Here is a 15,368-nt window from a genome sequence, read left to right as displayed (position 1 = left end):
CTGGAAGTAAATCCGTGATCCGAACGCCGTGGCCTCCCGTCGCCAGTTGACATCCAATGACTGGGCCGCCCGCGTTCTCTGAGCCCTCCTGACCGAGCCACTCTGCTGTTCCTGCTGCTCCACTCACAACACAACACTCGGCGTCTCGTTTTGCGCTGGGGAATCCGTCTCTCGCGGCATCCAGTGGTCAGTACCGTTTTACATAGCGCTGCCCGGATTCTGCGAGGGTCGTTCAGTAAGTAATGCCCCACATTTTTTTTTAAAGCCGCTAATATAGATTAGAGATACGTCCTTTTTGGAGCTTCACCTTTGATGATTGTTTTGTGCGCCGGTTAAGTTTCGAACCGTTCTGACAGATGTCAGAGCCGTAGTACAGCGTCAAAATGGCGTCTACGTACGACTCACGCTACAAGCAGCGTGCTGTGATTGAATTCTTGCGTGCAGAAAAAGAAACAGTGGTGAACATCCATACACGTTTGTGTGCAGTTGATGGGAGTACAGTTGGGAAGGAAATGAAGAAACAGAGCACCACGGTCAGCCACGCTCGGGATGTCCTCTCACAGCCACTGTTCCAGACGTGCTGAACCGTGCGGATGCACGACCGGCGCATCACAACTCGACAAGTGACTCTACAGTAGTCGGTCAGCATTGGAAGTGCGTCTGCAATGATCGAGACTCGGATATTCAAAGAGGCACACGATGGGTTCCACGAATGCTCACAGCAGACCACAAGATTCAAAGAAATGCCATTTCATGAGAATTGTTGGAGCTTAAAGATTCCGTACAGGGAACAAACTTTGAAGACGACGAGAGCGTCAGTCATGCAGCGAAAACATGGCTACGCCAACAGGACAAGAGCTGTTACTGGCAGCGAATACACGCTCTTCCATAATGTTGGCGTAAGGCCGTAGAATGTGACGGAGAGTACGTAGAAATTCTGACTCTTAACAATAAATATGTTCTGAGGAAAAAAAAGTGAGGCATTACTTAGGGAACGACGCTCGTACTTTTAATCAGGTACTGTGTTCCTTAGCATTCTACAACACATGGTCATCAACTATATTGGACGGTAGTTTAGTGGTTCGCTTTCTTGCTTTACATGTGAAAATCGGATCCCGCCAAGCAGGGATTGTACGAAGGATGGTGGATGACTAAACCCAAAGCGTCGGTTTGTTACAAATTTTGCAGTGCCCACGTGTGATCTGGCGTGCGCTAAGTTTGCTTTCTGCCGACTGCTCCACGCAGATCTTTTGTTTAGAGGGATGTACAGTTAGGTAGAAAGTAAAGGTAAGGCGAGTGTAGACGACGGTGACGTGTGTGTTGCAGCTGCAGGCGGACGAGGACCTGGCGCAGGCGCAGCGCTCCAACTCTGACTCCCTGCGCGAGTTCTCCGAGCCGGCGTCGCTGGAGGACGCGGGCCTCCGGGAGCGCGTGCTGCTCGCCTCCAGCCCCGGCGCCGCCGCGCTGCCGCTGCCCGACTACCGCAAGGTCTGTATCTATTCTATTCTATTCTACTCATCTATTCTACTCCCACTCACCTGTTCTACTCCCACTCACCTGTTCTACTCCCACTCACCTGTTCTACTCCCACTCACCTGTTCTACTCCCACTCACCTGTTCTACTCCCACTCACCTGTTCTACTCCCACTCACCTGTTCTACTCCCACTCACCTGTTCTACTCCCACTCACCTGTTCTACTCCCACTCACCTGTTCTACTCCCACTCCCACTCACCTGTTCGACTCCCACTCCCACTCACCTGTTCGACTCTTACAGCTCTGTTCCACTTGCCCACAGAGTGTACATCTACATGGATACTGTACAAATAGTACTTAAATGCCTGGCAGAGGGTTCATCGAACCACCTTCACAATAATTCAATGTTACTCCAGTCTCGAAGCAGAAGGTTCATCGAACCACCTTCACAATAATTCAATGTTACTCCAGTCTCGAAGCAGAAGGTTCATCGAACCACCTTCACAATAATTCAATGTTACTCCAGTCTCGAAGCAGAAGGTTCATCGAACCACCTTCACAATAATTCAATGTTACTCCAGTCTCGAAGCAGAAGGTTCATCGAACCACCTTCACAATAATTCAATGTTACTCCAGTCTCGAAGCAGAAGGTTCATCGAACCACCTTCACAATAATTCAATGTTACTCCAGTCTCGAAGCAGAAGGTTCATCGAACCACCTTCACAATAATTCATCGTTATTCTTATGTCGAACAATCCACGGAAAAAGCGGACATGTTTCCGTGCGAGCTCTGACTTCCCTTATTTTATCGTGATGATCGTTTCTCCCTATGTAGGTCGGCGTCACCAAAATATTTTCGCATTCGGAGGAGAAAGTTCGTGATTGAAATTTCGCGAGAAGGTTCGCCCCATTGAAAACGCCTTTGTTTTAATGATGTCCACCCCAAATCCTGTATCATTTCAGTGACACCCTCTCCCCTATTTCGCGATAATACAAAACGTGCTGCTCTTCTTTCAAGTTTCTCCATGTACTTCGTTGATCCTACCTGGTAAGGATCCCACACCGCGCAACAGTACTCCAAAAGAGGACGGTCAAGCGAAGTGTAGGCAGTCTCTTTAGTAGATCTGTTGCATCTTCTTAGTGTTCTGCCAGTAAAACGCAGTCGTTGGTTTGCCTTCCCGACAACTTTTTCTGTGTGTTCAGTGCAGTTTAAGTTGTTCGTAATTGTAATTCCTTGGTACACTTACGGCCTTACCGAAGTTTAATGGATTCCTTTTAGTACTCATGTGGATGACATCACACTTCCCATTATTTAGGGTTTATTGCCAATTTGCATACCCGTTTTGAAATTTGTATTGATGTTCTGATGGCTTTACTAGACGATAAACTACAGCATCATGTGAAAACCTAAAACGGCTGCTCAGATCGTCTGCTAAATCGTTAATATAGATAAGGAACAGCAGAAGGTCAATAGCACTACCGTGGTGAACGCTAGAAATCGCTTCTGTTTTACTTGATGACTTCCCGTCAGTTACAACGAACTGTGACCTATCTGACAGCAAATCACGAATCCAGTCACATAACTGAGACGATATTCCATAACCACGCAATTTCACTACAAGCTTCTTGTGTGCTACAGTGTCAAAAACCTTCTGGAAATCTGGAAATGCAGAATCAATACGAAATTCCTTGTGAATACCACTCAATTCGTTCAAGTAAAGAGCTAGTTGTGTTTCACAAAAATGTTTTCTAAATCCGTGAACAGAATGGTCTATTGACACAATGTTCGAACGCAATGCACGTTCCAAAATACTGCTGTATATCGACGTTAATGATGTGGCCTGTAATTTCGTGGATTACTCCTGCAACGTTTCTTGAATACTGGTGCGACCTGTGCAACTTTACAGTCTTTGGGTTCGGATCTTTCGTCGGCCGAGCTGTTGGACGAGGGTTGGGACTTTAATAGTTGCAACTATTGGTTTACAGCTCGTACAAAATAGATACGTGTTTCAAAGGTTTACTCAGCTTCAAAGTAGTCACCAGCGTTGTGTATAACCCGTTGCCAGCGATGTGGAAATTGTAGGATACTCTTAGCAGTACTAGTTGTGTTGACAGTTCCAGCGGCGCGGTCTATTGCCCTGCGAATGTGTAGCAGTTCTGAGGCAAATGCCGTGAAGTGTTTCCTTCAGTTTAGAAATAGAGTTAACCTCAACAAGGGCTTAAGTCAGGGGAGTACAGAAGGTGGTAAAGCACTTAGGAGCCCCATGAGTCAAACAAATCAGTAACGGGTTGCACTGTACGTGCTTCAGCATTGTCCTGCAAAATGATGGTCGGGTCCTGCAGAAAGTGTCATCACTTTCACCACATAATTCAAACATCACACACAATTCTTGAAGCAGTCATGCCAAGCACTAATTTTATTGAGTTTATTAATGTAAACTATTACGTTGGCACGTTTATAGAGTTTAGTGTAATGTTTTTCCTGTTTCTTCCCTTTATATTTATTAATTTTTCAACTTTAGCCTTTGAAATTGCATTAACACCACACTGTGAAACATGACATTTACTGTGAAACGTCCCCTTTGAAAAATTGTACATGACTGTGCTTAAACTGACATACAATATTTTTAGCGCAACGCAATCTGACTTTCAATAATCCCTACAAAAGAATGGGCCCTGACTAACATTAAACTATACCTTTCACAACTCACTTACCTCACAAAAATCTTCGCTAGTCAAGCTACTGCAATACAGCGAGCGCCACTACTGCCAGCTAAATAAAAGATTCAAAGTACTGAAGGCACTAACTACTGATATGCATAGTTAGCAAATGAAAGATTTTGGTAGAGAACAACCAATGTATTTACCTCAATAGTCATAATATATATAGCAGTTCATGACAAATTTCAAAACTCCGCCATCTCTCTCCCCACATCCACCACTGCTGGCGGCTCACCTCCAACTGCGCAACGCTACGCGCTGTTCACATCCAGCTGCCGCTGCCCAACACAACAATGGCAGACAACAATGCAAACTAGACACAGACTGCACACAGCACAGCCAGTGATTCTCACACAGAGCGCTACGTGGCGTTACCAATAAGAAAACCTAAACAGCCTACTTACAGCTGTGTGTTTGATAAAGATTGTACATGTCTTTGTAACTTCTTTGGCGACGATAGTCTGATGATGGTCTTGTAAGCCGAAAACTGGTTAACGGAATGAGTTAATCCTGTAGAACGTAAGCAATACGGTGCTTTCCATTTGTTATAATGTTGTTATACCAAGAAGTGAGGGAAGAATCAGGAACAAGTTTAGTCTGTCAAATTAATAAAATAATAAAACTTCATTTTAAATTACGTATTATTTTAACACTCAAACACTGGTTCGCAATAACCATTAGATTTCCACAGTAATACAATTTTCTGCCTCTCATCAGCTGCAAAACCAGAGCTACTCGCTACAACTAGCTGTGTAAGACGTAGCTATATATAACGTATGTAAATGTTTGGTTGGCAGGCTATTGTGTGTGTTTTTCGCTGTCTCTGTTAACGCACAACATACAACCAATATGTCCCACTAAAGTAACATCGTACCACTTTGAGCATGTAAAATTCTACTCAGTCTTTTTTAACGAGAAAAACCCTGGCGATATCTTAGACACTGTAGCCGGAGTATGAAAAGTTCGATGAGCACTGTTTTCCGTTTGTCGTGGCTCCATCTACACATTGCAAAACTGAAGTTGCAGATATCAACCGAAACGGCGGAAAAAAATGCCAGACGACTTTTTGATTGGGGAGAGAGATTTTTTAAGGGTGTGTGTGTGTGTGTGTGTGTGTGTGTGTGTGTGTGTGTGTGTGTGTGTGTGTGTGTGTGTGTGTGTGTGTGTTTCAGAAGACAGTGCATGTTGCGGATTTCCTGCGGAGACAGTTCTGTTCCGGTACGGACAACAGGTACATCACAGTGTGCGATTGAACGACACGCGCCTACATTGCACGTGGGTTCACCTTGAAATTCTGGTTGTACGCAGACTAAATTCAGTGTCTTGTCCAGCCGCAGTTTGACTAAGGCCGCACCGACGCGGATGATGCTGATCAAGAAGGAACGCCATCGAACGCAGATGACAATATCCAGACAATCTGGGGACGAGTTTTCCAACAAAGATTCACACAGCGATTCTCGGATGGCTCCGTGACCAAGGAGCGCGTTTCTGTCGTCCAGGAGTTGAATGACTGGTAGTGTTCTGACCACTGTTTTCGGAACCTTTGACACCATGTTGGAAAAACAGTGTCAAGTATCTGTGTCACTTTGAAGTGCAGTTCAGCATTAAATAAGGTACTTGGCGTGCCATATTAATGTCTAAATTTCTGAAGTCGCCTCGTATATGAGAAATGTCTCGTTGTTGGGAATTCCATCCAGGGAAGATCTGTTTTGGGTGCATATTTACTTCAGATTTACACCGAATTGAAAAATTTTTGGAATTGAAGGTACTCATCTCTTTTAGTAAAACACGAATATGCAGAAGAAAACCTCTGTTTCACCGACATCTGCACAATTTTGTGGAAAGAGGATTGTGTATGCGGATTCCGTCTTTGCTTTTTTTAGTGGTGTATCTAATTTCCCCTGGAAAACGTCATATTCTTTCATTAAACTATGCCGTAGAACGCTTCAACATAACGGTTGTTAGAGGTATAATTCTGTAATTCTATTGTTGTAAACAGCAGTGATCAGTGCTCTTGAACAATCAGACACGATTGTTACCTGCTCGAGAGAAATCTGGCTTAACGTGATCTAGGAGTGGGTCTGTATGAAATCTGATAGCAACGCCATTAGGGTACAGTGCGTTGATTGATAAACAGAGAGACTACTGCTAGATTTCAGGATCCGTACCACGTCGGACTGAAGGAAGACATCGAAGCAGTTCCGAGCGGTCTGCTACACTTGTTACTGGTTGGTTCGAAAAACACGTAAGTGTTACGGAAATGCTTCGGGAACTCAAATTTAAATCCCTGGAGGGAAGGCGACGTTCTTTTCGAGAAAATTTATGGAACTGGGATCTGAAAGCAGACTGCCACACGATTCTACTGTCGCCAAAATCCATTGCTCGTAAGGACCACGAAGACAAGATACGAGAAATTACGGCTCATATGGAGGCATGTAGACAGTCGTTTTTCCCTTGCTCTGTTTGCAAGTGGAACAGGAAAAGAAATGCTCAGTAGTAGTACAGGACACCCTCCGCTACGCACATTACGGTGGCTTGCAGAATATCGATGTAGATGTAGAAGAGGGGGGGGGGGGGAGAGAGAGAGAGAGAGAGAGAGAGAGAGAGAGAGAGAGAGAGAGACGTCCAGTGGATAATGAACCTTAGGTCAAAGTGAAGGAACTACGCGTGTAAGTTTTGCCGGTCGCCTATCGTTGCTGTAATTAATGGACGCGCCTGTTACTCCGCTACCCGGCCGCCAATAGCGCTAAAGTGGTTGCCTATACTGGAGGCGCTGGCGTTCGCGGATAGCTGTTGAGGATTCCTGCGGTTTAGAAATGCGTTGACAGACGAAGATACACTGCCTGTTTTCAAAGGGGTGCGTGAGTGCTTATTGTATTTTTGTACCGAAAGATTCTCTGTGTGAAGGACACTATCTACAATGATGATGACAATTTAAAATTAAGTTGTCTAATATAAATAATTAATTCCAAACAGATAAGTCGGATGCTGTAATTTTGAAACGGTGTCTCGGGCAATAGAAGTTTAAAGTGTTAATAGCTAAATACATTGTTTCAGTGTTGAAGGAAGCTAAAGATAACATGTAAGACATTCGTTTATTTACTGACTGATGTTGTTTCGTAATTGCCACTACTCTAGAAGATATTGCAGATCGCGTTTTAGTTTTTTTAATATTTTATCATCTTTTTTCACAATAGCAATTACATTTTTTGGTATAGCTTGCAGGCAAGTATTCTCAATGTTAGTTATAGCTTCGTTAGGAATGATCCTGATCACTGAAGTGGTTTCGCAGTATTTTGTGAGAAATATGAGTGGAACCGCCCAGTGCTATATCTTGTGTTGCACATTTTTTACCACACTCTGCGGTTCTAGACAGGACACTCTTGATGTTGTCTGGTATTAATCTCAAGGCACCAATGATTACGAGGATAACACCGGTTTTTACATTATACATTCGACAGATCTCGAAGCACAGATCCTTGTACAGCTTGAGAAGTCTAAGACGCGGTCGCCAAAATAAACATCTTTGAAAAAGTATTCCATATTTTGCGAGGTGATAGTATGGCCAAAAAAGACAAGTGGATGTATTCCTCTTCTTGTTGCCCATGCGTACAGCATGCTGTAATTGTCTGTTAGTGTTGTTGCTGTAAACCGTCTTCGGTCCATAAATTAGTTCTAATGTAACTAGTCTGTGTTTTGATAAGTTTTTTGAAATCCTTTTAGATCGTAGTGTTATCTTACTTCTTGCCATCGTAATGGAAGTCTGTTATTCCACGCAGGAAATGGCAGACGTGATGTTCCGTTATGGTCTGGCAAATCGAAACATCCATCAAGACTGTGTCCTATGTGCTGAAAACATATCCAGAACGCAGTTATCCAGCTGTCTTTTCAGCGACTAGCAGAGTCTGGTTCTGTAACTCTAGCAGTGTCGGATCGTGTTGGACCTCGCACCAGGTGTATTCCCGTTGCGGAGGAGCGAGTATTGCAACAACTGGGGGAAGAGCCTGGAACAAGTGCACGTAGAATTCCAGCGTCTATCGGAGAGAGTGATTCTCTAGTCTAAGCGATCCTGCGCGAACATTTGATATACCCATGTTATATACAGCATGTCCCAAGCCCTTCGCTGAAGAAATGATGCAAAGATGTGGTGAAAATTTACTTTTTACATGAAAGACATGTTGAAGATCTGCTTTTCACGACAAAGACACTGTTTTTAGACGAGGGTTGTTTCACGCGAGGGGGAGGAGGAGCAGATGATCAGTGTTTAACGTCCCGTCGACAACGAGGTCATTAGAGACGGAGCACAAATTGGATTAAGGAAGGATGCGAAGAAAGTCGGCCGTGCCCTTTTAAAAAAACCATCCTGGCACTTGCCTCAAGCGATGTAGGGAAATCACGGAACACCAAAATCAGGATGGCCGGATGCGGGTTTGATCACTAGTCCTCGCGAATGCGAGTCCAGTATGCTAACCATCGCGCCACCCAGCTCGGTCATCGACAATCTGGGATTCTTGTAGGTCAATTACAACGTTGTGAAAATGTGTACATTTCACAGTCTCTCTCTTTCCAAGCATTAATCCCGACTTGCGGGGTCTACTGTCATGGTTAACCGGATTTGGCGTGTTAAATTTAGGGGGTGGCCAGATGCCCTTCCTGTCGCCACCCTGTAACCCCCCCCCTGGGACGGAATGTGTGTAACTGAGGCGGAACGTGGCGACCAACCCAGTATTCACCTAGCAGAATGTGGAAAACCGCCTAAAAACCACATCCCTCGTCGGTAGTCCGCCAGGCGGATTCGATCCGGGGCTGGTGCGCCTACCGGAGTCCAGGAAGCAGCGCGTTAGCGCTCTCAGCTACCCTGGCGGGTAACGTGTACATTTCGCAATATAGTCAGAAAGCTGAGGTGAAATTACTGTTGGTTTCCAAAATATGTTCCACTTAGCACCCATTGTTCCAAACGCACATTCAATTTATCGTCTTGGTCTGCAAAAGTGTTCTTTGAAATCTTCATTTGACAGATCTAAAACCCATCAAAATTTCATAAAATGCCTCACGTATAGGTATGCCTCCTCTCCAATGAGTGCAAAAAGCAATACAACTGATGTCTTGGCAGTGGAGGATCTGGCATTTATTAAGCTCCCCTTCTTGCACCAAGCGAAATACACTAAAAGAATTAAATCTACCCTTTCTCTTTCCTTCCCATATCACCCAAAATCGATTATAATTAATTTCCCCTAGGGATCTGTATCTGCTTGTAGTAAGACTGAATGAAAATTTTTAGGACTACAAAACGCAGTAACAGAATTTTCTCGGAGTTTTAGATGAGTGTGTTTTCTGTGAACATCACCGACTGCATTTGGAAAGTTATGCAACAGTAGTCAGAAAAAGGCAGTCATATTTGAAGTGGCTGGAGGCAATCCCACAACCCTTTCGTAGTTGACTCCACAATTCTTACAACAGTTGTGAATTCTACTTTGAATGTGACCGCTATGTCTCCAAACCCAGTTCAGATTTCTAGGAACCTATAGCAAGTTTCTTTTCCTCGACTATCGATGGTCCTCAAAAATGATATTTGATTGGAAAAAAAAATTGTATTTGCTTGAATATCGGTTACATATCGAAGTTTCGCCTATTATTTATATGAAAAAATGTTCTACTCTTTGCATGCTATCATTTACTAAACTCTTGTTTCGATGAGGAATGTTGCGAATATTTAATTCAGACATTTTCGCTAGCGCGCGAGTTCGTGGTGAACGACATTACGTACGATCTGTTTTCTCTAGATTGGTGACAGAGATATTCTTGCAGTAGTTTACATAATCCCGAGATACCACATTACGAAGGTTGGAACTTCAATAGTGGCAACTATTTATTCACAACCGATACGAAAGAGTTAGATGTTTACACGTGTCACCGTCCTTCAAAGTAGTCACCAGCGTTGTGTAGATCCCGTCGCCAGCGATGTGGAAGGCGTAGTATACCGTTAGCAGAGCCTGTCCTGATGATGGTGCGAATGCAGCGATCTACTGCCTGTCGAATCTCTGCAACAGCTCTGAAGCGAATGCCACGAAGCCAAAACTGAAACACCAGTCCAACGAATGGCGTCATTATGGGTCGCCACGAAAGTGGAAAGTGTCTCAGAGCCCCAGTATGGTGAAAGTTATGGTGATTCTCGTTTACGACTGTGTTGGTGTTATCCTAACGCATTACGTTTCTCCGCGGCAGACCGTCAATGCACAGTATTACTGTTCGGTTTTGGAGCATCACCTGCGACCAGCTTTGCGAAAGTAGCGGCGACACTTTCTGTGCAACCCATCCTCCATTTTGCATGACAATGCGCGGGCGCATACAGCGCGAGCTGTGGCTGCTCTGTTCGGTCGATGGGACTGGGAAGTACTGTACCATCCACCATAATCCCTGGACAAGTCCTTGTGACTTTGATTTGATTCCGAAGGTGAAGGAACCACTTTGTGGCATTCGCTTCATAACTATTCCAGAGATTCGACAGGCAGTAGACCGCTCCATTCGCACCCTCAACAGAACAGGCTCTGCTGATGGTATACTACGACTTCCGCATCGCTCGCAACGGGTTCTACACAACGCTGGTGAATACTCTGAAGGGCAGTAACAGATGCAAACATGTGACTCTTTTGTATCGGTTGTGAATAAATAGTTGCCACTATTTAAGTTCCAACCCTCGTACATATGACAATTGACGAAATGATAGGCGGTTGTTCATGAAGCTGACGAGTAAAGCCACGAGATGCGCGAGACTCAATTTTTTTTGCCGAATAGTTCCTTTAAAATCGTTTGAGAAAGCTTGCTAATCGGCCGGCTTGCGGGTTTGCCGCCCACGCAGTGAATCGACTCTGCCGTACCCCTCGCCAGTATACGTGGTGGCGAAGCAGCATTGCGGCAGCTGCCCGATGCTCACCTCCGCTGTGCTGTGTTGCGCCTCTCCTGATTCGGGACTTCGCAAATCAAGAACCCTTCTGAAAAACTAAAGGTTGATCACGCGTGCACTGGCAGGCACTGATAACACGTTCCTGCAGTGTTTGTACATCGGTAATGAGGCTTACATTCATCAAAATTTGCAAGTGACACTAGTACCAAAATCCCAAGGCATTAAGATTGAGAGACGGGAGAGGGAAGGAGGGGGTGGGGAGGGAGGGAGGAAAGAGCCCGTCAACGTACTGAACATTCCAGACCACGGCACTGTCCATTAAATGCGTATATACACTGAAGAGCCAAAGAAACTGGTACACCTGCCTAATCTACATGGTTACTCTACAATTCACACTTAAGTGCCTGGCAGAAGATTCATCGAACCATTTTCCTATTACTTCTCTACCATTCCACTTTCGAATGGCGGGCGGGAGAAAGGAACACCTAAATCTTTCCGTTCGAGCTCTGATTTCTCTTATTTTATTATGATGATCATTTCTCCCTACAGTGTGTTAACTGTAAGACGGCAGAGTTGTGAGGGGAGTGCGGGGAGAGGAGGAAGCAAGCATTGGCTGGCGAGGGGAGGGGAGGGGAGGGGGGGGGGGACAAGGCAGCCTACCAGTTGCAGTGCTGGCACTACAAACTGCGCGTCATGCTTACACGAAAGCAGACGAAAGGCTTGGAAGTAAACCTCGCTTTAAATGTTGTTCGTAAACGAAACTGAAATCGTCATGTACATTAAAATATATATGTTTGTCTACTATGCGCTCAGAAACCAGTCATCCGATTGCAATGAAACTTTAGTGAGTTGTTCTCCGAACGCCCACGAAGGTTCCCAGCCGAAAAAAGACATTCTTGAGGAGATATGACGTCATAAACAATGAGATGCCACCGCGGGAAAATACCCAGATTTATGCATCCACTATTTGAGAATGAGAGCACTTAGCGAGTAGCAACAAACGTTACATACAATTTCAAACCTTTACGAAAGTTTTTCTCGCCGACACCCCCCACAAAATAATGAAAGGAAAAAAGGTTGTCGCTTACTACATTTTCTCAGTACATACCGTAAATCTGCCGTAGTAGGCATGACGTTTTAATGTATTATTTCGTTACTGTTAACTCTAATCGCAACATATTTCGCATACAGTATCCACGTATATCAGTAAATGCGCCGGCAAATTTATGTCTCTTTACGACATATAATTCAGGAGGTATGATGTGGTAAACATAGAGATGCGTGAAAAAGTGCCGCGTCAGCCATGACGCTTTGTTCTATTATTTCTTCACTACTAACACTATTCGCAACTCGTTTCGCAAACGTGTTAAAGTATATAAAACCACGGACGTATTCCTAAAAAACGTTGTGCCAAAATTTTAAATCAATCAGTCAACAACTTTCCGAGATTTCTTCCGTTGCGAAGCACGGGCGTAGAGCAGATGGGAAACCAACTGCCTCTTCAGTCATTTTGATAATGTTTGGCACAACTGCACAATAAAAACACGCAGAACAGTACAGCGCAAAACAATAACGAAGCAGACGACAATGGCTACCTTGTGCAACACAGTCAGCTACGTAATGTTGGCAGCAGTCGAAACTGCGTGCCCACCGAAGCCTCCCGACGTTTACCGAGTTTTACCGATTCAGGACTACGGAGAGGTCTGCCATCTAAAAGTTTACACACTGTACGTAGGTGCGTCTCAACAAAATATTTTCGCATTCGGAAGAGAAAGTTGGTGATTGAAATTTCGTAAATAGATAAAGAGAACCGCCTTTGTTTCAGTGACTGCCACTCCAACTCGCGTATCATATCAGTGACACTCTCACCCCTATTGTGCTATAACGCGAAACGAGCTGGCCTTCTTTGCACTTTTTCGATGCCCTCCGTCAATCCTACATGGTAAAGATCCCATACCGCGCAGCAATATTCCAGCAGAGGACCGACAAGTGTAATGTAGGGTGTCTCTTTAGTGGGATTGTCGCATCTTCTGAGTGTTCTGCCAACAAAGCGCAGTTTTTGTTTCGCATTCCCCACAATATTATCTGTGTGTTCTTTCCAATTTAAGTTACTCGTAATTGTAATTCCTAGGTATTTAGTCGAATTGACAGCCCTTAGATTTGTGCGATTTATCCTATACCCAAAATTTATCGGATTTCTTTTTGTACCGTCCTTAGCTGCCATATACCTAAGGGGCTCCATCACCCGCCTAACATTGGAGTTCGCAATGACAAGTGATCCCACCCTCTGCGCTTGTCCGGACCTCTCAGGAAGACCGGCCACTGCCGCAACAGGCGAGGCCGCCCTTGCTGCGCTGCAGTCTGGAACCGCAAGACCGCTACGGTCGCAGGTTCGAATCCTGCCTCGGGCATGGATGTTTGTGATGTACTTAGGTTAGTTAGGTTTAACTAGTTCTAAGTTCTAGGGGACTAATGACCTTAGCAGTTGAGTCCCGTAGTGCTCAGAGCCATTTGAACCATTTTTGAACCGCCCTTGCTGGCTCAGAAGTGGGCAGCACCTCAAACCTGTTACGGAGGCGTAAGGGTACAGCCTTGCGGCCAGCACCAACTTTCGCCTTCCGCCCAGGGATTCGCAACCCCGCCACGGTTCCCCAATCACTGTCAGACAGATGTCGACCGGCAGGGACGTCAGAATCCGAGGGCGCAGGGGCATCAGGGATTCCAGGCGATGCTACAGGGCCCCCGCGAGCTCGCAGAAGTGCCACAACACGACGTGGCATGGACTCGACTAATGTCTGTAGGAATGCTGGAGGGAACTGACACCATGAATCCTGCAGGGCTGTCCATAAATCCGTGATAGTACGAGGGGGTGGAGATCTCTTTTTGAACAGCACGTTGCAAGGCATTCCAGATATGCTCACTAAGGTACATGTCTAGAGGGTTTGGTGGCCAGCGGAAGTGTTTAAACTGAGAATAGTGTTCCTGGAGTGCTAGTTCTGCAAGGTTCGCAAGAGAGCTTCTGTGAAGATTGGAAGGTAGGTGACGAGGTACTGGCAGAATTAAGGCTGTGAGGACTAGTCGTGAGGTAGCTCAGATGATGGAGCACTTGCCCGTGAATGGCAAAAATCTCGAGTTAAGTTTCATATCAGCGCACACTCCCTGCAGAGTGAAAATTTCATTCTGGAAACTTTTCACAATGTTTGGTATCTTGAAAGAAGTTGTTGATTCAGTTGTTTTTGTAAGCATGGTGATGCATATCTTCAGTGCGAATACAGTGAAGAGTGGCTGTTGAAATCTCCACTTCTTGTGCACGATGGCGACTCGAGGTCCATGGACTCTCGGCCACTCTTGCGAACTGCCGCGGAGTTTATTCCTGAACGACCTAAAAGAGCTCGTGTCGTGGGTTTTACATAAACAATTAATAACAGTTTCGTCTAGCTCAGAGACAGAGTGCAAGTATTTTAGCTGGACGTCACTTCGGGGTGTTAGGGTACTTCACAGAAGCTCTTGCGAACCTTGCAGAACTAGCACTCCAGGAACAATATTCTCAGTGTAAACACTTCCGCTGGCCACCAAACCCTCTAGACATGTACCTTAGTGAGCATATCTGGAATGCCTTGCAACGTGCTGTTCAGAAGAAATCTCCACCCCATCGTGGAGAAAGGGGACCGTAGAATAACAACCACGTGTCGTTCATTGGGACTTCTCACATAGCTGAGAAGTGAAGGTTAGATCAAAGGCAGACAGAAATTTTCTGGGATTCGATCCCACTACCTCTGTTTCTTGGCAGGCGCTTGGCCTCTAGACCACCTGGCTCGACACATCAACAACTGAACCAGTACTTTCGAATTTTTCGATTATTCTTTTCAAAAAAATGGTTCAAATGGCTCTGAGCACTATGGGACTTGTGAGGTCATCAGTCCCCTAGAACTTAGAACTATTTAAACCTAACTAACCTAAGGACATCACACACATCCATGCCCGAGGCAGGATCCGAACCTGCGACCGTAGCGGTCGCGCGGTTCCAGACTGTAGCGCCTAGAATCGCTCGACGATATTTTTTTCAGAGATGATGTATTTTGGAACATATTGTGTGCCGGAAATTGTACGCACGAGTCGTAGCAAACTAGGTTTCACAGTTTTGAAACAAGAACGGAATTTTGTCTCGTGTATCGTTCCACGTCTACTAACCGCTCTAAATTCTTTATCGACCTGTCACAATTACGGATTTCCAAAATGACGTGCAGCTGAAATTCTGCGCTTTTAA

The 15,368-nt window shown here is 45.1% G+C and overlaps 1 protein-coding gene across 1 annotated transcript in view; it reads left to right on the top strand.

Annotated features, from left to right (window-relative positions):
- The window catches only part of LOC124718918 (angiotensin-converting enzyme-related protein-like), a 371,244-nt gene that overhangs the window by 246,543 nt on the left and 109,333 nt on the right, over positions 1 to 15,368 (top strand). Inside the window, exon 3 of the mRNA XM_047244572.1 lies at positions 1,327 to 1,488. Coding sequence (XP_047100528.1) covers positions 1,327 to 1,488 — 162 coding nt within the window. The remainder of the gene's footprint in view (positions 1 to 1,326; positions 1,489 to 15,368) is intronic.

Source organism: Schistocerca piceifrons, chromosome 10, assembly GCF_021461385.2.
Source record: "Schistocerca piceifrons isolate TAMUIC-IGC-003096 chromosome 10, iqSchPice1.1, whole genome shotgun sequence".
NCBI lineage: Eukaryota > Metazoa > Arthropoda > Insecta > Orthoptera > Acrididae > Schistocerca > Schistocerca piceifrons.
This window is presented reverse-complemented; position numbering and strand designations above follow the sequence as displayed.